Source organism: Pungitius pungitius, chromosome 5 (genome assembly GCF_949316345.1).
Source record: "Pungitius pungitius chromosome 5, fPunPun2.1, whole genome shotgun sequence".
Taxonomy (NCBI): Eukaryota; Metazoa; Chordata; class Actinopteri; order Perciformes; family Gasterosteidae; genus Pungitius; species Pungitius pungitius.
The window spans coordinates 18,419,078-18,443,194 of record NC_084904.1 but is presented as its reverse complement, the minus strand read 5'-3'; the positions used below and the strand labels follow the sequence as shown (position 1 = coordinate 18,443,194).

Here is a 24,117-nt window from a genome sequence, read left to right as displayed (position 1 = left end):
TACGACAGGGAGCAACACTGTGCTGTGAAGGCAATCATTTCCACTGCGGCAGAGTCATCGCTCAGCGCGACATCTCTGTCACAGCAAAGGAAGGCTTCACACACACGCGCACACACACACACACACACACACACACACACACACACACACACACACACACACACACACACACACACACACACACACACACACACACACACACACACACACACACACACACACACACACACACACACACACACACGCGCGCGCGCGCACTCCAGCTCAGCGAGCGGGATTCTTAAATGAGTGGTATCGCTATCCATACCTCTGGGTTGAGCCTGTCAACATTGGAATTTACTCTTTTGGGGGGGGTGCAGATCTTCACTAAACGACATCCAGGCGGAAACCATGGACGGCTACACAAAAAAAAACCTCCCCCCTCACGAAACTGTAAAATGACTTAAAGAATACGACCTCTTTAAGTCTTTGGGCTGGTACACGTGCCCGCGTTGGCAAAAGGTCGAAAGCACCTCACTTGAAAGCGGTTCTCATTTTTCAAATGTGCGCGCTGAAAAACAAAAGCCTCTCCCCCGAGCCAAAGTGGGTCGGGTCAAACCAATCACGCTGGGGATTAGCTGGGCCCTCGAAAAGACACACACACACACACACACACACAAAACTACAGTTCCGCGTTGACATTTACCAGGTCAAGGAGAAGAAATCCGATGCTGCGGTTTGAATCAATAGCACCTCTAAAGGCATTAAACCACATTAAGTTTCCTTAATCAATGCCCACATGTCATTTGCTTTTCTCTGGAGGGTCTTTCCACTTCATGTGGACTTATTTCTGCGAACAGTACAGTACAATAATGGTAAAGCAATTAGACCAAACTATGTTTGGTGTATATTCTGTACAACTGTGATCCTATGTTGAAATAAAATGGCTCCACAATATGACGACTAATTAGCTCATTAACGTTTGTTACAAGTGGTAGCCATCTCTTAGACACAATTTAGTCAAGTAGCTAAAATAATGTCAGCTTTACATTTACAGCGTTGCTATCTCTTCCCATTGGTATACGGGGAATTTTGCAATCCAATGTTAATTTGGCGATAATTGAATCTTTCTGCATTGCAGGCTGGGGCACAAATTAATCACAACTCGAAAATTGTTACCTGTGAACTTTTGCAAAAAATAATGATGTGTGGAAGACACAAACAAACTCTTCTTCCTAAAATAGTACGACTCAGCCCCCGCATTACGGCAGCTGAATGTACTGTATAAGTAATGGGAAGAATGCAGCCAGTGATTGGAAAGGCCCGGCATGCTAAGGTGCTATCATATCAGCTTAAAAGGCTTCAAAGCAGCACTTTATGCCTACTTGCTCTAAGAGAAAGAGAGTCAGGACTAATTAGGCGGACAGAAAGAAGAAGAATCCCACGGTTAGTGGGGACGACGGCTGCAACACTGCCAAGCACGCGCTAAAAAGGATCCTTATGAAAACAGTAAATGACGTATCACTTGTGAAATGCAATCAAACATTTCCATAGCACGTAATACATTCGGTTGCTGTGGTTGAGACAAAAAAAGAAGTCACATTAGTCGACGTTTTCCAGACATGTGCACAGTTTACTGAGAACAGGAGCCTCGTCGCATTAGTCCCTTCTGGAAAAGATTTGTTCTTACCGGTGATGAGCTCTCGGACTTCCATGTCATTGGTCTTCCTCAGCAGGCGGACGAGGGCCGGGATGCCGTCGCAGACCTTGATGGCCACCTTGTTGTCGTTGTCCTTGCCGTAGGAGATGTTGCGCAGGGCCCCGCAGGCCTTGCGGTGGACCTCTGACTTGGGGTGGTCCAGAAGCCCCACCAGGACCGGAATCCCCTTCAGCTGACGCACGTCCTTCTTGATCTTGTCGTTCTCGTAGCACAGGTGCTGCAGGTAAGCGGCGGCGTTGGACTTGACCGGGTCGATGGGGTGGCCCAGCATGGCGATGACCTCGGGGAGGTCCGGGTCGCGCCAGCGCGGGTCCTTGCGGATGCTGTCGATGGACGGCGAGCGCCGGCCGCCCATGCGGTCCAGACTGGCCATGCTCCCCCTCTCCGGCTGGGCCAGCGGCGCCGAATACATGCCGTGGATGTAAGGGTGGCGCTCATCGATCAGCTCCGCCTCGATGGCTTCGTCCGGGTACCCTCTGGAGGACCAAATGGGAGAGGAGAGGTCAGCACGAGGGAGATGGACGAGCGGGGTGAAGTGAAGGCATTTGTCCCCGGGAGAAGGATTAAGACAGCCGAGGTAAGGACTTTGAGAGCAGCCTGACTGAGGTGAGAGCCGGAGACTAATGAGGAGAGGAAGGGGAAAGCTAGAGGACAGAATGGAGAGGGGTGAAGGGGTGCAGGGGAGGGGGGGGGGTGGGGGAATGCATGGTGACTGCGCAATTCACCTGCAATAGCAGTGATAAGGTGAGCAACATCCCGCTTACTATTCCCTCCCCGTCCGGCGGCGGCAGCAGACATGTCAGACATCAACAAATGTAAAGTCTTAGAGGGAGTGATTGAGGGACGGGAAAATATTTCACAAAGAAACAGAGATGAAGGCAAAAGCAAAGAAAAAGCTTTGAAAGAAAGTCCTGTGAAGTTTTTTTTCCGACTTCTTCTTCATGGAGCTATCGTATATCGTGGAGAAGGGATTCGATGTCTCTTCCAAACTGGAAGCACAGAAAAGAGCTGTGCTGCTGCCCCCCACCCCCTCTCCTCCCCCCCCGAGGGAGCACCGCGAGGGCCTGTGATACTGTCAATGACCATCTCCCTCGGACCTGTCTGCTAGAGGTATATAGACTCCTTATCAGGGTCCATGTCGGCGCCTTTCAACAGTCTCTATTTCCAAAAACCCCCGGAGATCGTGGATCTACACTCATAGATGGATTTAATTAGGGTTGTGTACTTATCGCCCTCACCCACTCTCCATCGGCCTCACCCACTCCACAGCGTGAGACTTGTTTGTCTCCGTTGCATCATTCAGCCAGTCTCCTCTCCCCAGCTTGGGAGTTGGTGGTTGCAACGAAATGGTGGCCAGCGGCGACGGTTGGAATGAAAAAACCGAGCCCGAGCTGTAATTTTTAATGAGTTTTATGGTAATTGCGTGTTCTTACAGTTCTTCCCAGGCGTGCTGCGGGAGGCGGGGCGGCGGCGGTTCGCCTCGGCTCTGGGGCATTCATCCTTTCACGCGAACGGCGCACTAACATCAGGCTTCAACGGACAATTCCCCTCGGAGCGGCTTGGCGTGCTCTGGGGCGCATTTCAGGTGTTCCGTCGTGACGAAAACGTTGAACCTGATCCGATCACTTCGACTTTCTAAACGTTTTTTTTTTTGTCCCAGCTTAGTGGAAACATGGCCGGGGAGCCACAAACCAGCATGTCACCACAGTGTGGGAGGAGGAGCCAAACAAGCCCCCATTAGGGCGCATCATTTAGAAGGACGGCTGCATCTCTGAGGTTTTGGCCGCTGACCCCTGAGCATGGAAACTTGCGATCATGTTTGCACGTGCCGGTGGTTACTTCGATGCTTCCTTGGGTGCGCGAGATGCGAGACACTGCACGCGACGAGGCAAGCGGGCAGGAGTGACCCTCCTAAAGAAAGCCGCGCCGTACACTATCCCAGCATCACCTCCTTGGCGTGTAGCCCGTCTCCCTCGCGCACGGGGTGTCGACCTTCATTATCTGTCACGCTTCGCTCGCTTTCTCCCACGGACGAGGTGAACAGTCGTGCAGATGGGGGGGGGGGGGGGGGCTCATCTCGATCTGGACCGGGGGCGCTTTATTGGTGAGGCATTTTGTCGTGCAGCCGATTGGCGGGAATGTCAGGATTTGCATTTAAATTGCCGCCATTGTGTGTGCACAGGATGCAAAAAGGATGGGGGGCTCTCGGGCCTGCAGGTGCCTTTCCCCCCCCCCCCACGCGGTTACAGAAGGTCGCTCTCCCCCCCGCGCGGTTAACGGAGCTGCTAAACGTACGGGACGCCTCCTGATGCGCGCGTGCGGGTTGTTTTGCTGAAAGACACAAAGCAGAATAAAAGACAGCACGTGGGCAAAGCTCAGCACTGGTTTTATGCGCACGTCCTTCTCTTCATCTTCTGTCAATTATTTTCCTCATCCTCTCGATCTCTGACCCTCCACTGCAGCCACATGAAAGGAGGGCCGATGTCACGTGTCCGAATTACGGCAGCGTGGCGTTTCATGGCGGACCGCTCCTGGCAACCATCTCGTTCCGCTTCAGTTACTGGCAATATTCATTATGAGTGATTCAAAGAGATTGCTTTTTAGTACAGAGACAAAATCGGGCAGAATGTTAAGAGCAAAGCCTGAGAGTTTTTGTCTCGCCACTTTGTCGTTGTTATGTACTACTGCCACTGTTTGTCTTCATCACAGGAGAAGTAATTTAAAGGATGCTTCTGAGAAACCTCAAACAGCACAGAGTATCATAATAAACGGACTACATTTGCTCCCCGATGGAAGTCTCTTGATGGGATTGGGTGTGCAGAGTGGGGGCCGTATCGCTTCCACATGACAGCGCTGAGTTAGAATGAGTCCTATTCAAGGTATAAGCAAATGTGATTACCTACAATTGTGTTTATATCTGTGTGTGTGTGCGTGTGTGTGTGTGTGTTGTGATCCCAGAATGAAGGTGGGAAGGTGCAGCGGAGCAGGTCTCCCAAGGAGAGATGAGCCATTAGAGATTGGCTTAAAGACGCCCCTGTAGTCTGGCAAAGTTCAAAAGCAGCTATTAATCAAGCTGGCATGGGGGAACACACACACACACACACACACACACACACACACACACACACACACACACACACACACACACACACACACACACACACACACACACACACACACACACACACAGATAAAGGATGGCTTGGGATTGGGGGGTAAGGCGGTGCGATGCGCTCACATCCAGACAGTGGGAGGGACCGGGGAGAAGGGGGGGGGGACAGACATGTTCATTATCTGCAAAGCTTGAGCAGAGATGAAGGAAAAATAGATGCCCTTCCCTCCCTCCCTCCGCAAGCTGCCTTTAAGCAAGCACTAATATACAGTAGAAGTAAATAATTATCCACGTGTTCAAATGATTTGCACTACAAATAAAGGAAAAACCTGAGATACATAATAAATGCCTGCACAAGAAGAAGAGGCTGTTATCTGCATTTAGACCAGCTTTCCAAAAAACTCATCATTTTCATACCGATGACAACGTGGAAAGATTCCTGCATGCTAACCTGTGGAAGCCTCTGCATTGGCCTGTGCATTAGTTTACATTAGCTGTGTTGACACTAAATTCAAGAATGAGGCGTCATGCCCGACGGACTCGGTGGGGGGGACAAGATGAGTCTTCCTTCTTTGTTGGGAGCTAATTAAACCGCTTTAAATCCCACTTTCATTACAGCACGTTGGAGTCGCCGCTCCCTCCTTAGAAGTGTAATGAACGCAGTGTGAGTGGACGGGGGGGGGGTCCGGGGGGGGCCCGGGGGGGGCCCGGGAGGGTCTGTGAGGGCTGATTGTTGGCGGCACCAAATGCTCATATTGTGATGTCTCCTGATTTGAGCGCAGGAGGAGAGAAGACGGAAGGAAATATTTGGGATGTGTTTCCTGCAGCAATTAGAAAGGCAGCTGAGCAGCCAGTCGAGAGTGGTTTCAGACATATGTGTGTGTGTTTATGCATTCATGTTAGCGGCTGTCAGTGTGTGTGTGGGTTAGGGTGTGTGTCTGAAGTGGTGTATGTGGCTGTGTTGTGACACATGTAAGACCATCTACAAATTGCCTGTCACTGCAAGCGCCTCTCAATAGGCGTATGGGGGAGTGACTCATTTTCTGAAAATGTGGATTTTTTATGTGTGTGTGTGTGTGTGTGTGTCAGAGGCGAGTCAAAATGCGTAAAGACCGAATCAAAATGGGCCTTTGATCTTCCACACACGCACAAAAAAGGAATGACTCGGCCCATAACCTTAATTAAGGAAAAGGGAAACTTGACCTGGAGGGTCACCTTCGACAAGGACAAAAAGCCCCCCCCCCCCCCCCCACACACACACAGATACTTAATCTTTCCTGGCTTGCCTGTTTGTGCATCTCCACCCTCTCTTTCCCATTCCTTTAGACTTGGCTTCACGCCTAAACGTTTTGCCCTGCGATTGACAGAAATGTGAGGAGCTATTACAATTTGCAATTTAACATTGAGAATGTTAATACAACAATTTTGCTTTATAATGACATAAAGCAAATTGATAATGATAATGAAGAGTCCATTTTTGGGATCCTATTACTGCAAGCCAACATGTTTTCCTGCAGGAAAAGGTTGCAGAAAAAAAGGGTGAGAGAAGACAGAAGCCTCCTCCTCTCCCACTCTCCCCCCGTCCTCCCCACGCCTCTGATCATTTCTCTCTTCACCTCTGACACAAACACTTGTTCACAATCCTTTTTGTAGTAAAAAAAAGGCAACGAAAGACATGTTTTTCATCGCTCCCTTTCTCAAGCAAGTTGCTCAAGGAGAAGAGACATCTGTTCACTCGCGCTCCGTGTACTTTTTTTTAAAGTATTCTTTATTCCCTCTAATCTGCCGCATGAGAGACCCACTCTCCGGCACAGAGAAAATAACAAGCACACTGAATGAAATCCTCACAAAGCCATTATCTCCTGTAGGTAAGGCTCAATCCTGAACACAATCCATCAGGTGTTTTAGGGAGAAGAACCACGTACTGCCTGTGTTGTTGCGGTATCCTCACCTGACCCGGGGCACGTCGCGGAGAGGCTCCCGGTGGGTGCGACCCCGGTTGGCGCCCTGCAGGGTGCGGCGGCTGGCGGTGGAGTAGTCGGGCTCCAGCTCGTACGGCTCCTCCTCCTCGGGGCCCAGGCTGCGGCGGTCGTCCTCCAAGCCGTACGGCTCGGCCTGGAAGCGCTCCGGCTGCGAGCGGTTCAGGTCGGCGGCGCTGATGCCCATGGGCACTTGCGGCTGGGCCACGTGGCCGTAGTCGTCCTTGCGGATGGGCAGCGTGTAGCTGTTCTCCGGGCGGTAGCTGTTGGGCAGGTAGGGGTAGCGCGGCGGCCGGAAGTTGACGCCGCGGGACAGGCTGCCGTAGCTGTCGCTCAGGTCCACGTAGCCGTCGTGCAGGCCGTAGTGGCGGACGTACTGGCTCTCGGGCGCCTCGCCGTACGAGTCGTTGTAGGAGTTGTTGTAGGAGCGCGTCAGGGTGGAGGTGGCTTGAGGGGTGATGAAGCGGTCGCCCCCGTTCTTCACGTAGCGCCGGTCGATGGAGTCGGTGTAGCTGCCCAGCGGGGACGAGCCCTCCGGCAGGGGCAGCCCGTCGGGCCCCAGGGGCACCTGGCGCACCGTCCGTGTGGTCACCGTCTTCACCATCTTTGTCACCTGCAGGGGGGGGGGGACAGGGAGGCCCGTCAGACAGTGCGATCCGCATGGCTGGGCGATGTTAAATTCGGGCTGCGCATGTGCAGGCCTCTGCGGCCTCTCCAGCTGTTCAATTGGGACGCTGTGTTAGAAAGAGGACGTTAAAACATGCATGTCAAAACTAATGCACAGGAAAACTCAATTTGTGTTAATTAAATCAAACTTTGGAGTTTGTGTTACTCAATTATTCACTGTGGCGGCATAAGATCTTGTTCCATAACATTATGGGAGGGAGAGGGGAGGGGGGGGGGCGGTCATGCTGAAGTTGATTGAAGAGAAAATGAGACCTTAACAGAAAATTGAACCTGTAACACTGTGTGATCAATTTGCGTTGCCTTGGATGATGAAGTGAAAAAGAGCAAATTAAACCTGAGCTCCAAACCCCGAATGCGGTGTACAAACAGCCGCCGGGTCCTGCGTTGCGCTGTAACAGAAGCCATCTTCAAGTGCTACCAGCTCCACCGGTCCTTGAAACTCTTTGTGTCCCCAAAAGGTAGCGTTCATCCTACAGCCGAGCAACCCGCCTCCCTCTCCCCCCCCCCCAGGGCCGTCTGACTGGAGAGTTACAGACAGCTACTGCCCCCCCCCCCCCCCCCCCCGAGCTCTCCGCCCACACAGAAACCAATTTGCTGCCCAGTGAATTCTGCCGCGGCTGATAATTGGCTATTTTGTCCACGGCTATGAATTCATCTTCAAAGTTAATGAGGTTGATGAAAATTAATCGTCATCCGCCAAGGAGTGCAGGTCTGATGCAGTTGGGGCCTGACAAGGTGCTTGCGGTTGAGGTTCGTTGCAACTCCACGACGAGCGGGAGAAAAACGAAGAAAGGGAAATCTGACGGGTTTTATTTTCGGCCAACAGCCAGCTTAATTGCGATGTGATTTCTTTATTTTTCCCGTCGACGCTGTAATGTGGTTTCGAATTAAGAGCGAGCAAACGCATGTGACGATATCGAGAGAGCCCGATGAAGCATGAACCCTCGCTGCGGTGCTGCAGAAGCACAAACAGCAGGAAAATAAGCTTCCTAACAAAGGTCCATTTCCGTGTTTTCAGGGTCATCACTTAGCCATCCGCGTTCGTCCCTGCAGCCACTCCGCCTTGACTTTGTGCTCCTGATCCAGCTCAGCTACAGCACACGTATGTAAGAATAACACGTAGTAGCGGAGAACCCAGACTGTCTGTGCTGTTGCTCATAGCAGGGCTCGACACGCTAACTGTTTGCCATACCGTGCAAACCATGCATGGAGAGATTACGGCCTATTGTATGCAATCTATTAAACAACATACACTCCGTCACGCTTTATTGATTTTTTTTCCCCCGAGGGATGTGGCTTCTTCAAGAGAACCCCGAGCCTTCCAGTCAAAGAATCATTTGTGAGAATGCTTTTCTTCACGTCGTATTCATCCACAGATTTCATTCCAGCGTGTTCTGTCAGAGCTGAGAGGAGAGCGAGGCGAATGCTCCCCCCCCCCCCCCCCCCCCCCTCCCCAGCTTTGACGGGCCTCGTAACCAACACAGCTTTTCAGGCGGTTTGCAAAGTTGCTCCGAAGGGAGCCATCACGCCGTTTTCTAACACTCTTTGATATACGCTCGAGTTCACGAGGCGTTTTGGGTGAAGTTTCTAAAGGGGCCTTCGGAAACGTGTCTTTAGCGGGGAAAACAGGGCTAAAAGAGACTCACTAAAATGGTGGAGTGGGAGAGTATTTCTCAGCATGTTTACATGTAGAAACACTGCAGAGTTGTGTGTTTGTGTTGGGGGGGTGGAAAGGCTATGCCGTGCTGCAAGAAGTGTCTGTAACAGCCGCACGTGGCTGGGGAACAGGGAGGCGGGCGAGGAAGACAGCAAACATCACACAGGGCTCAGCATCCTTTACAGCCTCTGGTTCTGGGGCTCGGGATGGATACCCGGGTTGGATCAAGACTAGTTACTGCGAGCAGCTGTACCGGATAAACTCCCTCCTACCTCCTCGCGGTTGACTCCCCAGAGCGTGCAGAGTAGTGAAAGTGATTTTATTTGTTTATGTGGTCTGTCTCAAGTCTCATTAGCTCACATCCACAGTGAAGGAGGAATGCTGATTTTATTGCCCCAACTCAGCTTTTCCTCCAACGCTGACTGCCGTGCCATCAGTAAAACAACAGTAAAGCATTGCATGATGGGACTGGAGGATGAATGTGGATGTTATTGAACTCAAACTCATTCAGGGACTCGGCCAGTTTACTTTGATTCAAAATGCAAATAGAACCAATGGTCGAGCTTCCATTTTTAAACTTATTAAACACTACATCATCTGAATTAGTCCGCTGGGTCTTCTTGCTGACAGTATACTTCTCTGTAATATAGCAACTCCAACTTCTTTCAGTATTTTAACTAGTAATATAGCTGACTGAAACATCTAGAGACAGGTTCATCACCAGAAGAAACTTTTTAGCCGGCAAATGGGAAAAAGCTTCTTTTGCAGTGAGCTGGGGGACAACCATCAAGGGGAAGGAATATGTTAGCATTAGACGGCATGGCGAGACTTGGGTTCAAAAGAACAGATAAGCACATAAATAAAAGTTGGAGTTGCTAGGAGATGAGAGGAGGGATAGGAAAGGAGAGAGGGTGAAAAACAACACATAAAAGCAGAGGGTTTTTTTTGGGGGGGGGGGGGGGGGGTAAACTCTCAGACCCAGCCACGGAAACGAAGGCTTCCAGAAATGCATTAATCTAAGGAGTGTCCCTTCCTCTTCCCTTGCTCAGCAGCAAAGCCCCTGATTAGCGGCGTGTTTTACCCGCACATGCCTGTGTGCCGTGTGCAGAGAAGGTCTGTGTGTGAATGCATAAAACCATGTGGGTGTGGGTGAGTGTGTGTGTGTGTGTGTGTGTGTGTGTGTGTGTGTGTGTGTGGCCAATCCCCTCGCAGTAAATAGGCTGCAGGGCAATGGGCCCTTCCCTGATGAGGGATTAGACGGGGCTTTTTAATTACAGTTTCACAGTCCCCACAGTGTGGGCTCAACACAGCGCTCGCCACTCTGCTGGAAGCCCACAGCAGCAGCAGCAGCAGCAGCTGACGCTATGTTTAGAACCAAATCCCAAGCAAAATGTCGCAATATTGGCTTGATTTCAAGTCTGAACATGTGGAAGCATAAAAGGAAGAGAATCTAAATCGCACATCTTTCGAATGGAAATCGGCCGTGGAGTGTGATGGGAAAAGTTTCTCCGTGCACAGAGAGGGGTGGGTTCAAACATAGGAGGGACGAGCAAACCGTCTCCAGAAACTACTGGAATGCTCACACTTACCAAGCTGGCACCGAAGAGCAGATTGCCGAAGCCAGTTTTCAGTATCGGAGTAGTCAAAGTGGTGGCAAATTACTTTTGTGAGTCAATATAGATGAAAATGGCAATTTGTGTCATTCAAAAATCAAATTGGATTTTATTTAAATGAATTCCTGACATATTGAACCAAAAAAGTGTCCTCAAGATAAGTACAAGCTTACAGTTCACAGTAAAGGGGACATTTGAAGTATCGAATAGCACAATGAAACAGATCTCTTAATGCTTGATAGTGGCAGTTCCTTATTTCTGTCTCATTATGTTGACATGTGTCAAAGGTTTTCCCAGCAGGACTTTTTATATCCAATTAAATCACTGTGAATAAGAAAATACTGTCATGAACACTAAATGTATTTTTTGGATGCTCTATTTCCGTAGAGCGAGAGAAAACACAATATGAGAGCAGAACAGCGCAGAGCTTGTACAATGTGTCGTTGCTGCTGAGCAGTGGCTTTTGGTACCATCTATACTGTCAATGAGGGATGTTGTCAGACAGAATTTGAAGGAGAGAAACGAGGAAAAACAGAGACTGAAGACCATGCAAAAGAAATATGTACATATATATATTTTTAAACAGAGAGAGAATGGGTCCTATCCCAGAAGGTGGAAGAAAGAAGCAGTGAACTGCGAGTATAGACCGCAGAATTATTCGGCTTGTGAGGAAGCATATCGTGTTGCATACGGCTGCTGTAGCCTGTATGGGCGCACATTAAAATGGTGGCGTGGTGGTGAAAGCCATACTGCTATAAAAGTCCACTCACCTTCACGTTAGATGAGATATCCTTACAGAAAGAAATAACAGAACACAGCAGAGGACAAATCAACAAAAGAGCTTTTAAAAACCACACAACTAGGAGAACACCAGGGACGTTGGCTCACAATAACAAAATAATCAAATAATTGAAGTCTTGAGAGGGAGATGAAAGCACTTTGGGGAGGAGGATTATGGGATTTGGAGTTCTTTAGGGTGGAAGTCTGGGAGAGGAGCTGCAGCACTGGGCTGTTTGGAAGCGCTAATCCATAAAAATAATTTGAGGCATTATTGAAATGGATCAAAGGGACTTTCGGGAGGTTTTGCTGCTTTGTGCACAGTGGGATCCCTTTGCCACAACGACGCAACTTCTCTGTAGTGTCCTGCTCAGGTGAGACAGTCAGTACCAGGCCGATTATCAGCTCTGTACAGCAGGTTGTTTAAGTAGTGTCAATCTCTAACAACTTCACCCATTTTTGCTTAGTATCCGTCCAAAAGTGAACCTTTTTTTCACACCATCTCGGGTGATTTATGATTATTTATCACCCTCAGCCAAGTGCACCTTTGTGCCTTACCTTGGTTTCTGTGCGCCGCGTGGTGCCGTCATCAGAGGTGACCACGGAGACGTGGGAGGTGGGGGTGCCGGGGTCCTCCTCTATGGTGACCGTCTCCTCCACCACCTCCTGTGGCTCCTGCATCATAGCCAGGGATGTGGCGTTGCTGGGGCTCTGCTCCTGCACAGACAGAGGGGAGAAGTAGGAGTTAAAAGATACATCTTCATATTTAGTTGAAAGACAGAAAGAAAAGGATCTAGGTAATCTTCTGTTAGATATAATATAATTAGATAATAGAGCATAAATAAGGACATCGCAAATGAAGGGTAAATAAAATGCCATTCCACGTGTTGCAATGCAACATGCAAGCAACTAGAGGTATCCAAAGTGTGAAACAAAGGATGGAAAAAATAACATGTAGAAGAGAAAAAGCACAAAAAACAATGAGTCTGGTGCGGAATGAAAATGACCGCAAATATTGATTCTAATATTCATGTAAAAAACATGATTTGCTGGTTCATTTTGTCTCATAAATTGAATAATGAAGTAAATAAAAGCCCACATATGGACCGGCCATGCAGATTTACATGCACACCATTGAAAGATGCCACAGAGATTCCAATGAAATCGCGAAAATAAATAAGAAATGGTTCTGCAGCTATCGATGTTAGGCAACTTAAAGTGTAAAAGGTCTTGGAAAGATGGTGGCTACGGCAAATACACAAAAGTAAAAACCCTTCCACTACTCACTCCACAACCTGAAGTAACCTCGCTACGTAAAATGACGTTTCCACAGAACAGCCCGATACTGCACTCTAAATAAGACGCTCTCGACAATGCCTATATAAAGAACAACAATGGCGTTCTACTTTGTTTCTTGTTTTCCGATAATACATCATTTATTGGGCCCTGATGTTACATCCAAACACTGCAATGCAGGCAAAGAACTCCTCACCTCTTGAGACTTTAAATTGAGTTAAAGCTTCTTTCGAGGCCAGCAAAAGCCTAGAGCACTGCTTTTGATTCATATTTCATTGGGAGACCAAGGGTTCAGAGAAGAAGTGTCCATGGGCTAAGGATGAAAGCCAGTCCCTCACACCCTGCTTTGCCCCTTTGTGAAGGCGTGAGAATTATGGACTTCTGCTGAACATCCTTTCGGACGGAAGGCGATTTGAAGTCAGTGGTCGGAGGTGCTACGTTTGACAACATTGCGGCTCTTGTGATGCATTAAAGGCAATTGTTGATAACCAAAACAGCACAGAGCCAACAGTAAGGGGGAGGGAGGGAAGGGAAAGCGTTGGAGGAGGACATGGTATAGAAGATTGAGCTTTTCTTTTAAAGGGGATATAGAAGATGAAGCAGGTGTGTACTAGATAGATTTAACTAACCTCAAATACTTTCTGCTGTCTGATGTGTTGTTTTTATTTGGTGCACTTTTCATTTTATTCATAAAGTCAAAAAAAAAAAACAGCATCCAATTTATGTTCAAAATGCTTTCATTACATTAAACCTTAAAGATCAAAAGCTAGAAAACACCAGATGTTGAGGATCTTTCCGACTAATTCCACAACCCGTCGTCATTGGAAACGGTTTGAAAGAGGACAGCCACTTCCAAAAAATACTTGTCAAGGGATTGGATAAACCATGCGTCAATCAAACTAGACCTTCAGTGCCGGTCTTTACTCTCCTTTCATTGAAGAAATAGTCTCCAGTTCTAAGATAACATGAGCTACTGCAGCTTCTACGCTGAACTCTTTAAGAGCCAATAGTATTGTTTTCGGCCAAAGCCACTGACGTAGCTACAAGTCGCATCTCACAGGAGGCTGATTGGCCTTCGGCTGCTGAAAAAAGAAAACAGCTTTACCTGGACCACTCTACTCAGCAACCTCGGAGTCAATTACCACAATGAACCCGAGTCGAGTTGGGTCATTTCCCCCCCCCCCTCGGAGAAAGGTTCTGAAAGTCCCATGATTGGGGTTAATGACTGGGACGGCTTTCTGCTGCGTAGAAAGAGACACGTTTTCTTTCACACAAGCATTGCTGAGTTGAGGAAAATACATTCTTTCCAACTGACCCCGGGTCGGCTATGCTGGTAAAGGGCCTACTAATGATTCCTGAAATGGTGAGAGTCTAACGAGAGGCCTCCAATCAACGGCCTTGTTCTAGCAGCTACTGGAGCTAACAACAGTGCAAGCGACTCCCAGAGGTGTGAAAAGGTGAACAGCGTTAGCCCAACGGGAAGCTGGTAGCTGGACGCACCTTTGTTTAAGCACTGAAACACAAGGCTCCATGAAAAACCCAAGGTCTCGCTTTGATACTCATTGGCTGCATGTTGCAATTTCACCAGGATTTTAGCGGCTTATGAAGTGTTTATTTTAACACTTTTTACTTAGAAGATTGTTCGTTGCATACGTCCTTTGAAATTCATAAAAGCATTCTTCTTAACGTTCTTAATGTCTGTTTGTGAAAACTCCATAAACAAGCAAACAGCCGAATATTGTTAAAGAAGGACAATAGGACATTTAATTAAGATGAATAAGCCAAATCCATGTGAACCAACTTGCCTATGTGGCAGGATTTGTCTTTTCATTCTCTGCACCTAATTAGGCAGAGACTGTGTATGTTAACTCTTCACACTAATTGAGCACAACCACTGTGAACCTCCTAGCGCCTTGCTAATGACATCTGCGCGATATATCTCCATTAGTGTGAAGTTTCATTCCTTTGATCGGGTAAGGCAGAGGAGACATTTTTACAAAACAAGCCTCATGTAAAAAAAAAAAAAAAAAAAAAGCACCGCCACACACCAGTTTAATGCGCCTAGTTGGCGAATCGGAAGGGTGGATCCTTCCAGACCCGCTGACAAACCGGCCTTTTTGATCGAAAGCTTCATTCGGCGTCTTTGGTTCACTCTGCTCACGTCTCTGCGTTTGCTAAGTGAGAGACTGGAGTTGAACTCAACATTACAGCCCCTGAATAAATGATTAAAAGCCGTCTGGCTTTTGGCAGAGCACGCCTTTCTGCCATGTCCTAAAGGGAATAGCGGGCTGTTTCTGGAGTGGAGTAGAATCGGTAAAGCAACACCTTTGTGTCGGGAGCGGGAGGACGGGAGCGCAAGTGAATGGCTGACCTCTGACAGAAGAATGATGAAGTAGGAGGAGGGTAACGAGAGAAAGTTCCATCCAATTCAAATTTGGTGGAAATGCTTCGAGTAAGACGGCGGAAAAAGTGGTTCTCTCAAGGTTGTTCAGACGAGCTGATGGTGTGACAGTTGCAGACTAAACTTCCCGAATCAGCTGGATCAGGAAAAGGAGGGAAAAGCCTCTCGGCTGAAAAGTAGTAACCACGTGTGCACGGAGCGAGGCGTCTCACATCTGCCATGAAAATGTGAAAGGATCAAACCTAGATAGAGAAGCTAAAAACATATTAAGATCACCAAGGAAAGGAAACAAAACACAAGCTTTTATAAACCCTTTATCCTTTAAGGATCAGGTTTAATTTAGACAAAAGAAACACATTTTAAAGTAAATAACAAAGCATCACGGCTGTCTCCTTGCCTGCACTAAAACGTCCTGCCAAGAGCTGCACCCCACTTCTGGTGAGGAGAAAAGAGCTTGCAAGAGCTTTGCCAGTTGGATCACTTCTGTTCAGCCAGCAGTAGAGGAGAGATTGAGGTCTCAAACAGACAGGGATTTGGGTCTTAAGAAGGCCAGAGGATTTGTACAACCTGGACTTTTTTCAATCTGGTGTGGTCGGCTTTGACTAGCGGTATAAGGAGGAGAACTCGATTGGTGGATGATGATGAAACCTCATCCTTCCTGGTCTGACACTGGCTTAACCCCTGAAGGGATGAAGCTTGGTAAAAAAATATTCCTACAGCTACATTTGCTACATTACATTCAAGGCACATGAAAGCGTTGTGTACATCCGGCCCGGAAGGAGAAGAGAATCTGCTCTTCCATAACTCAACAATATACAATCAATACCTCCAAAAAAAAACAATACCCTTGAAAAGAGCCCATGAGCCGTCTCTCGCGGAGTATATTTCATTACAATAGATCATGCAGAGACACGAGCCTTCTTAAGAGCCACTAATCTGAACCCTAATGGATTGCTGTGCTGCGAGGAAGAAGAATACAAAGGACCGAAGATGAAGTGATACAAGGGTGTCAATTAGCGAGGGGCCTGCTATCTGCCATCAATCCACACCCATTCATCATCTGCGTTCAATAAGCTGCTCGGGGTTGTCGATGGATGCCGAGATAGAGCAAAATGTTAGGGATAGGGAGAGAGTGTTTGCAGATAAGGGGGGGTTTTCTTCCCCCTGAGGGCAGAATCACAGCCAGAAAACTTCAGATTAGATGTTCTGCAGTACGGTGGACAGTAAACCGTTTTATTGATGTTGTAGTTATTGTATTGGTGCTAAAAATAGCAACACGAAGGAATATCAGAGTATTGGGGTCACAATGGTTTGGAAGCATATCATAGGACCGCAAAATATTGTTTTGGAAGGGGACAGCATGATCACGACTTGGGCCCGAAGTTCTGCATACTCGATTTGGACGATACAAAAAATGTCATCAAGGTCAGACCTATGAACACACTTCAATCTCATTTTTTGCAATTGAGTTTAAACTTTGAAAATTGGCAGAAGGCTCAGAAGAGACATTGGGAGCCTGAGGCCCATTAATCAACAAGAAATGAGTCCTATGAACAGCCCAACAAGTTCCCGTCAGCTAATGGAGAACTTTCCCTCTCGCGGCCCTACACAACCTCCGTGAGGAGAATTTAGATGATGCTCCTCAGTCTGAACACATTGAGAGGGAGCCTGCGGTTACTTTCAGACTGAGACTACAGAACTTGTCAGATCGCCAGCTGGTCATGAATGTATACGGTGTGATCAGAGTCACCTTCCTTCCTGAAGCACACACACACACACACACAAAAAGACACACACACAGCAATCTCAGGCTTATCCTGACCCATGTGCAGTGACTAACAGGATTCCACTCCAGAGACATGCCAGCAATCATTACATGGCTCTTACACAATTAATCCTCTAGCGAAGATCGCCTGGCTAACCTTGGGTCGTCCAATTTCCCAACATCCCCTTCTGTTGCCGCCACCTGCCCTCCCCGTCGGAGCGGCGTGAGGAAGAATCACATGATCCACTTCAAAGGAGTATGTGAAAGAAAGAGGGAGCATTCGAGGGCGCAGTTCACTAGCCTGACCCGTAAAAAAAAAAAATCTGTGTGATCCAAACATCCAGCCAAAGCGCTATTTGTTTGATGGATAAAGCAGAGGCTGAGGGGAAGTCAAGGATAGGAAGGGGAACTCAAGAGGCTGACAATGCGTGGCACAGGTCCAAAACAGCATGCTCTCCCAGGGTGCAATGGGGGACGGGCCAGCGGGGCCTCGTCTCTGTTACAGGCCAGGGGCAGAGGTCCCAGCTCCCTGGGACGACCGGAGGGCCGGCCGACCTCGTGCTGGCGGTGAGCATTGTCCACTTAATATGCGTGCTTTGGAAATCCTTAAGCTCCACTCTTTCAAGGGCTGAAGCGCACACAAATGACTGTAGGGGAGAGGGGAGATGGGCCAAAGTCCCGATGGTGCAGCTGGGAATGATGGGACCTTAATCTCTCCTTCGCTGATGACTGATCCTGAGCCAAATCTGGGCTTGTCTCCCTCTCAACTGGTTCACGCTTGGCCTCCTGGTTTCAGACGCAGCCATCACTCCCCCATTTCCCTCCACCAGTTTTTTCTACCTCTTCCCCGAAACACCCCCCCCCCCCCCCCCCCCCCCATCCCTCCCCCCACCCTCCATTGGCGCGCCCTTTTATTCCTTTGCACCAGTGGCTTGAAAAAACTGAAGTTATCCAGTCCGCTTGACAGGCTCAAGCCTCCGACAGAGGGCCGAGAGTCCTTTTCGAGGAAAAACCTTCAGCCAAAGCTAGATTGTCTCCCCAGGGTGCATCCCACTCCCAGTCCCACTGGAAACCAACCCATCAGAAGGAAATCCCAGCCCAACCCTCCGCTAAATTTGACACCATCTTAATCCGTGGAATGGCAGATATTCCTATTTAAATTGGCCGAGAGATGTTTTGAAACCTTCGGTAATGTCTTCCATATGCAATCGATTACGGACTGAACATACAAAGGCGCTTGAACACATGGAGCCACATACCACAGATGTTTTCCTCAAAATTCAAGAAGTGGAGTCAAATCAGAATGGGAAGCTTTCAGAAAAGTCGCTTCCAACAACGAATATATGCTAGCACTCAACCACTCCCGCAGCAAGAGGATAAATAAGTAGTGCACATTTTCAGTAAACAGCAGAAAAGGGGGAGGAGCATCATAAATAAAAAAAACAAAAGGAGGAAAACCACATGGGGCCTCTGGAAATAAACTAAAACAATGACTCTCAGAGATGGGGGTCGTGGCCGCGTTTGTTTGTTTGGACAGGCGGGTGCGGCCATGAGAGAGATAGAGGAAAAGAGGAATCCAGCAGTAGCTGGACCTGGGGGCAGTGGGGCGGGAGTGCAGGGGGGGGGGGGGTGCTAGGTCTGTCCTCACGGCATAACAGAGGCTCCTGGGGGCCAGCCTCGTCAGCCTCTGGATCACTGTCGGCCTGACTCTGTCAGAGGACTGGTGATTGGACGTATGGGGGGGGGGGGGGGGGGGGGGGGGGTAGGCAGGGTGCAGTGTCATGAGACAGGCTTTTTGCCAGAAGATCAGTTCATGTGAGGTCTGCTGGAGACTTAGGGAGTTGGAAAGGGGACATATGCTCCACTTCCTGTCAGGCTACCAGTGCAACACTTATTGTCCCCCTTGAAACCCTTTCTCCAAAATCTGTCTGAATGTGCCGCCGCAGGGGTTCCCATTTGACAGAAATACCCCCCTGCCCCCCCACCCCTTTCCATCTCTAGCTGTCTTTGTCTCTCTTGTGAGGAGAACAGTAAAGCCTGAGGCAGTTAGAAAGAAGCAGTACAAACTGTTTCAGGAAGGCCACTACATGTCCTCTGCTCGGACTGTGGTGATGGGGTAAGTAGGGGAACTCCACAGGAAGAGGACCGGATGTCACCAAAGTCGTGTCATTTTTCTCAGGGCGAGTTAATAGTTCTCGAAAGGCTTTATGGCGAGAACTCTGAAACCCCAAACTGTTCAACAAAAAGGTGCGCTTTTATTTATTTACTCCCACACTAATTTACTACACAGCCCCAAGGGAGGAAATTGAGGTAAAACTAAAACTTGGGACCGCATTCACGTAAATGCATCCTTTAGTTAGGACATTTTGCAGCAAATTAAACTATTCCTCAACTTGACAGGTAACCACCATAACCTTCTAAAAGGTGCCCCGGGATGCAGAGCGCCGCTCTGAAAAGCACACATAGATACCACCGCGCACAGCTAACGCGGTCCATCACAATAACTGCGACTGCTTTTCAAATATGCACTCAGTCAAACGTGATTAAGCCCCCTCGGGGGGGACATTTTTACGGCCTTGCGCCGACCGCCCCGGTAAAGGATTGGGGCTCATTGTGCGGGCAATGTCGTGGCGTCAAAGCCAGAGGCGGAGGACAAGCCGGCGAGAACCGGGCAGTGGAGAAATCCCAGCCGATTTACTGCTAACCTTCAACTGGGCCATGAGATAAGGTGAAGCTGGATGTATATGTGGCCCATAAAGGAGCCATCGCTGAGCTGGATCAATCTACCGGGAGGCTTGAGCTACCGGCCCAGGTGCTTTATTCATTACTCCTTCTCTGTCAGATGAAAGGAAAAGTGATAGTATGATAGTACGTCTGCTCGCTGCCGCTCCACTAAAAGGGCCTCGTGTAGCGCGTTCATTGCGAGTGGGCGGCTGAGCCGTTAATAGGTGTGGATACAGGAGCATACGCCGGGTCAGCCCTTACTCAGACTGCTGCACAAAGAGGATGTTCAAAAAGAACATTGAAATATATTTTCGGACAGTCAAACTGCACCAGAACGAAGGCCTCGTCTGTTGTCTGTCTGCAGTTTTCATCACCTACTCAGTATTCAGAAGGAATCAGTTGTGTTATCTCTGTCATTAAGCTGTTGTGTCATTACATTACATCACATTACATGTCATTTAGCGGACGCTTTTATCCAAAGCGACTTACATTGCAACCATTCAATCATGAAGCTTTTCGGTTCTCTTTGCGTAGTAGGCTGCTATGAAGCATCAATGTAGCATCTGATTGAAGCGGTACATTAAATACAATACGCACGAGGAATAGATGTCCTTCATGTCAGATGAAGACCATGCTGGCTATACTCTGTTGAATAATTGTTCACGCATTAACCTCAGTGTTAACCTTCTAATACCATAAAGGGCATTATTAGGATGGATTTTAAATGTTCACTGATGAAGAAGTCCATCTGCCAAAGGCAGTTAGATAACGGAAAGGGCGTGAGCAGGCGTCCACGCACACACACACAGTCCCTATGGAGACCCAGCAGTTTGGAGACAGACTGTTAAACGACGCCGCAGATCTGGGATGCCGCGGGTCAACCAGGAGTACACACGCGCACCACGTCCTCCCCATGCCGGCAAAACAAGCGCTCCCTCCCCTCTCGCAGTGTTGACACTTCTACGCCTGAGTGTGAACAAAGAGCATTTTTCATGACACGGGCTCATAATTGCAGGAAAGCTGCCATATCTGCATATAATGTATTCCAGCGCATCTGGAAGAGGTAAACAGGGCTAAATTGGTTTTGAACAGGATCTGTATTGGTTTGCTACAGCCAACATTGTGTTGCGTTTAAGATTTTTAATTAGAGATTAAAAGCGCCCCGAGAACCACAGCTCTTTTACAAGCTAAAGGAATAACTCTAACTGATTTCTCCTGAATATTGAGTAGGTGATGAAAATGCAGAGAGACAACAGACGAGGCCTTCGTTCTGGTGCTGTTTGATTGTGCGTGCATGGGTTTGTGTGTGGGGGTGTGTGTGTGTGTGTGTGTGTGTGTGTGTGTGTGTGTGTGTGTGTGTGGAAGGCCAAGTGAGGGAGGGAATCTTCTAAGCTTACTTTCAAAGCTGCAAGCTGATCATGAATATTTAAGGCTGTGCCCATATCTGAAATGCAGTTTTGGAATGTGTTTTTTTTTGCATGCTAAATTAGCACAGAGTACATTTTAAGCGCAGGCCACACGGCATGAAAATAAATAGGGTCTTTGAAGCCGTGGCTTGCTCACTATGGAGTGTGGTTTTTCACCGAGTTGGATACATTTTGAATAATCAGGAGAGTATATATTTTGCAATGCGGTGTAATAACCTTTGGACTGGATCAAAACGGAAGAAGTGCCTGCTGCACTAATGCATGAGAAAGATGGCTGGGTGGGGGGGTTCGGGGGGCTCTGAAGAGCTCCCCCAAGGTGTTAGATGTAAAAAGGGCGTCTCTTGCTTTCACTCAAGCGATAGCACTTGCCGAACTGTTTTTCTGTGCCGTGCACTATTCATGCTCTGGGACCCGAGTTGTGTTGCTCTGCAGGTGGTTGGGAGGAAGAGGAGGATGCAGATGAAATATGGATTATCTCCTCTCAGTGTCTGGCTAAGCCCCACTTTGCTGGCACCACTGCTTTTCAATGTAACCCCTCCCACACAGCCAGCTGCAGGCCAAGCATCTGGCTGCTGTACACCCCCCCCCCCCCCCCCCCCCCCTTACCCTACCCACCCCCCCTCGGCTTTAATCAAACATCTTTATCCATCCAGCACCATGATGAAACACCTCCCCCTCCATCAGCTACTGCTCCGTGCAGGAAATGCTGACTTCTTAAGGGTTAGGTACCCAGTAAACAGGATCTTGACCCAAAATATCCGTTGGCAGTGTTGACAGCCCACAGACTGTAAACTGCCATATTAAGAGATGGGTCAGGGTAGTTTGGGTGGCAGATATCGTCCAAATCCTGGTGAGGACATGACTCCAAACAGGAAGGAAGGCTCAGCCCAACCCTCCCCAGGCCTCTGGGACAAAGGCGGGCCACAACCTGAACCTCTGCAGAGTTTGGTATTTGGCTTCTAATTATCACTTACTCATATTAAAGGATGATTCCGTTTTTACGTAGGTCTTATTTAGGGCAACTTATATCAACAGTGATATTGATTATAATAGCAATGTACTTATCAAAGCTATCAGCTGACATAAGGAGAGGCATCAACATTGCTCAGAGATGTTGGGAAGGGCAGGAAGTCGAAGCAATTAGAACTTTAAACAAAACTCAAGTATTTGGAAGCGATAATGATGTTTTTCCTGTAAATGAACCTCCTCAATAAATGTGTGGCGTAATACTGATGAACACCTCATTTTAGACCTGGGTCCTTGGTAGAACACAGATAACATTATAGATGAGAGCCGTTTTTGCATTACAGATGCCAATTAGGGGATGACAGCTGTAAATGGAAATAATACTGACATTTACTGTATTGTGGCCACTTGGACCCTCTGGAACCTCCTCGGGGACCTCTGGGGATCCACAACACGATTACTTCAACCCAGGGGAAGCTGGGTAATCTAAAAGTAATTATGTCACAATAACAACAGTCATCTCCGCAGACATCTGTGAGTGTTGCTTAAAGCTGGTCCAACCAGCAGCAGAAGCCATTCTGCTAGAACCACTGCGCCTCGCTGTCTACATCCGCGATCATCAGTAATACTGAGGAGCTTGTTGTTTTTTTTGTTTGTTTTCGTGTCTCTGTCAGACAGAGGATGTCCGGTGTGCGCCAGCCATCCGATTAGCCACAGCTCTAATGCCGTGCAGCCACTCCAAATCAAGTTACACTTGTCTCCCTCTCCTAATTGACTGAAATAGAGGTACTTTCAGGGGTCGATGGCCCAAGCAAACTTGATGCAATCTAACCAAAATGGCTTAAAACACTCCTGTGAGTGGGAAACTGTTACCAAATTGTCCACAAGCTGTCCGATGTCAACCCAGTTCGACAATCTCCTTAACCCTTGGTACTTGTTGGTCTCATTGTAAGGGAACTGTTGCTGGCGTTGCATTGTACACAATGTGGAAGCTGGGCAAACTGTATGCGGACAGGAAGGAAACGGGGTTGCTTTCCTCCTCTCTGCGCACTATGGAATCCAGCCTGGCAGGCTCCATAAAGAAAGAGCCGCAAACCGCTACCATTCTCCGGAAACGACCTCATGATACAATGGAAGCATTTTGGGTCCAAACAGAAGGGACACCTGCACAGGAATTCAGCCCAAGTTCCAAGACTGTTCCCCGTAACCCGAAACATCTCATACAGCCCTTACCAACATGTCAACTCTCATACAAGCCAACTTTTTGTTAAGCATCCTCCTCCAACTTTCAGTGTATAGCTAGGGCGGTGGTTCAGTGGGGGCCGCACCATGCAGAGGTTTACCTCTGCTATTACCATGCTGTCTTGAGTGAGTAGAGGCTCATAGAGGCTCCTGCTCTGGCCCACACAGAGAGACTGGGGTCCACTCGGGAGGGGGGGGGGGGGGGGGAGCGGGCCTCTGTCTGAAGGCTTAAAATAGAGTGGAGGGTGTGAGGTGACTGCAGCCAGACTGACTGTGTGGAGAGCTTTTGTCAGAAGTGGGGTTTGGTTGTGACGAAGGAGGAGGAAAGGGGTGGGGGGAGGTGGAGCCCAAAAATAACTCCAAAAAAAAGCACATAGGCCCGCCTCACAGACTCAGACTCAGCGTTTCATAGTCAAAGCGGCCCCGGCTGGAAAATCTTTGAGCTAAAAAAATAATGAGCTAAATAACACAGTGGACTGTTCTGATAGAGCAAGAATTGTGAAATTGCTGAATAGGTGTCACAGGCTCGTGGGGCGGGGAGAGTGAGCTTTCACTCCTAACGCTGCTGAGTAAAATCACACCACACTGAAACATATTTTGCCCCCGTAGCACAAACTGCTGTTGTGATACACAACAAAAGCCAATACAGACTTGTTGCCAGTGTGGTCAGAGAGGAATCCCATCAGAGGGGGACGAGGCTGACCGGCCCGGTGTCTCGTTTCAAATCAAAGTAAACATATTGGCGAACACTCTCTCACGGATATTCTATCAG

The 24,117-nt window shown here is 48.5% G+C and overlaps 1 protein-coding gene across 15 annotated transcripts in view; it reads right to left on the bottom strand.

Annotated features, from left to right (window-relative positions):
* Positions 1-24,117, bottom strand: part of arvcfb (ARVCF delta catenin family member b) — a 154,108-nt gene that overhangs the window by 40,864 nt on the left and 89,127 nt on the right. For 11 of the 15 annotated variants that reach the window (XM_037481332.2, XM_037481328.2, XM_062562479.1 and 8 more), the window contains 4 exons: positions 12,083-12,241; positions 11,518-11,538; positions 6,763-7,403; positions 1,670-2,175 (listed from right to left, as the gene is read on the bottom strand). In XM_037481332.2, the coding sequence (XP_037337229.2) occupies positions 1,670-2,175; positions 6,763-7,403; positions 11,518-11,538; positions 12,083-12,241 (1,327 nt within the window). The remainder of the gene's footprint in view (positions 1-1,669; positions 2,176-6,762; positions 7,404-11,517; positions 11,539-12,082; positions 12,242-24,117) is intronic. The other 4 variants (XM_062562481.1, XM_037481329.2, XM_037481335.2 and 1 more) reach the window with 1 other exon arrangement.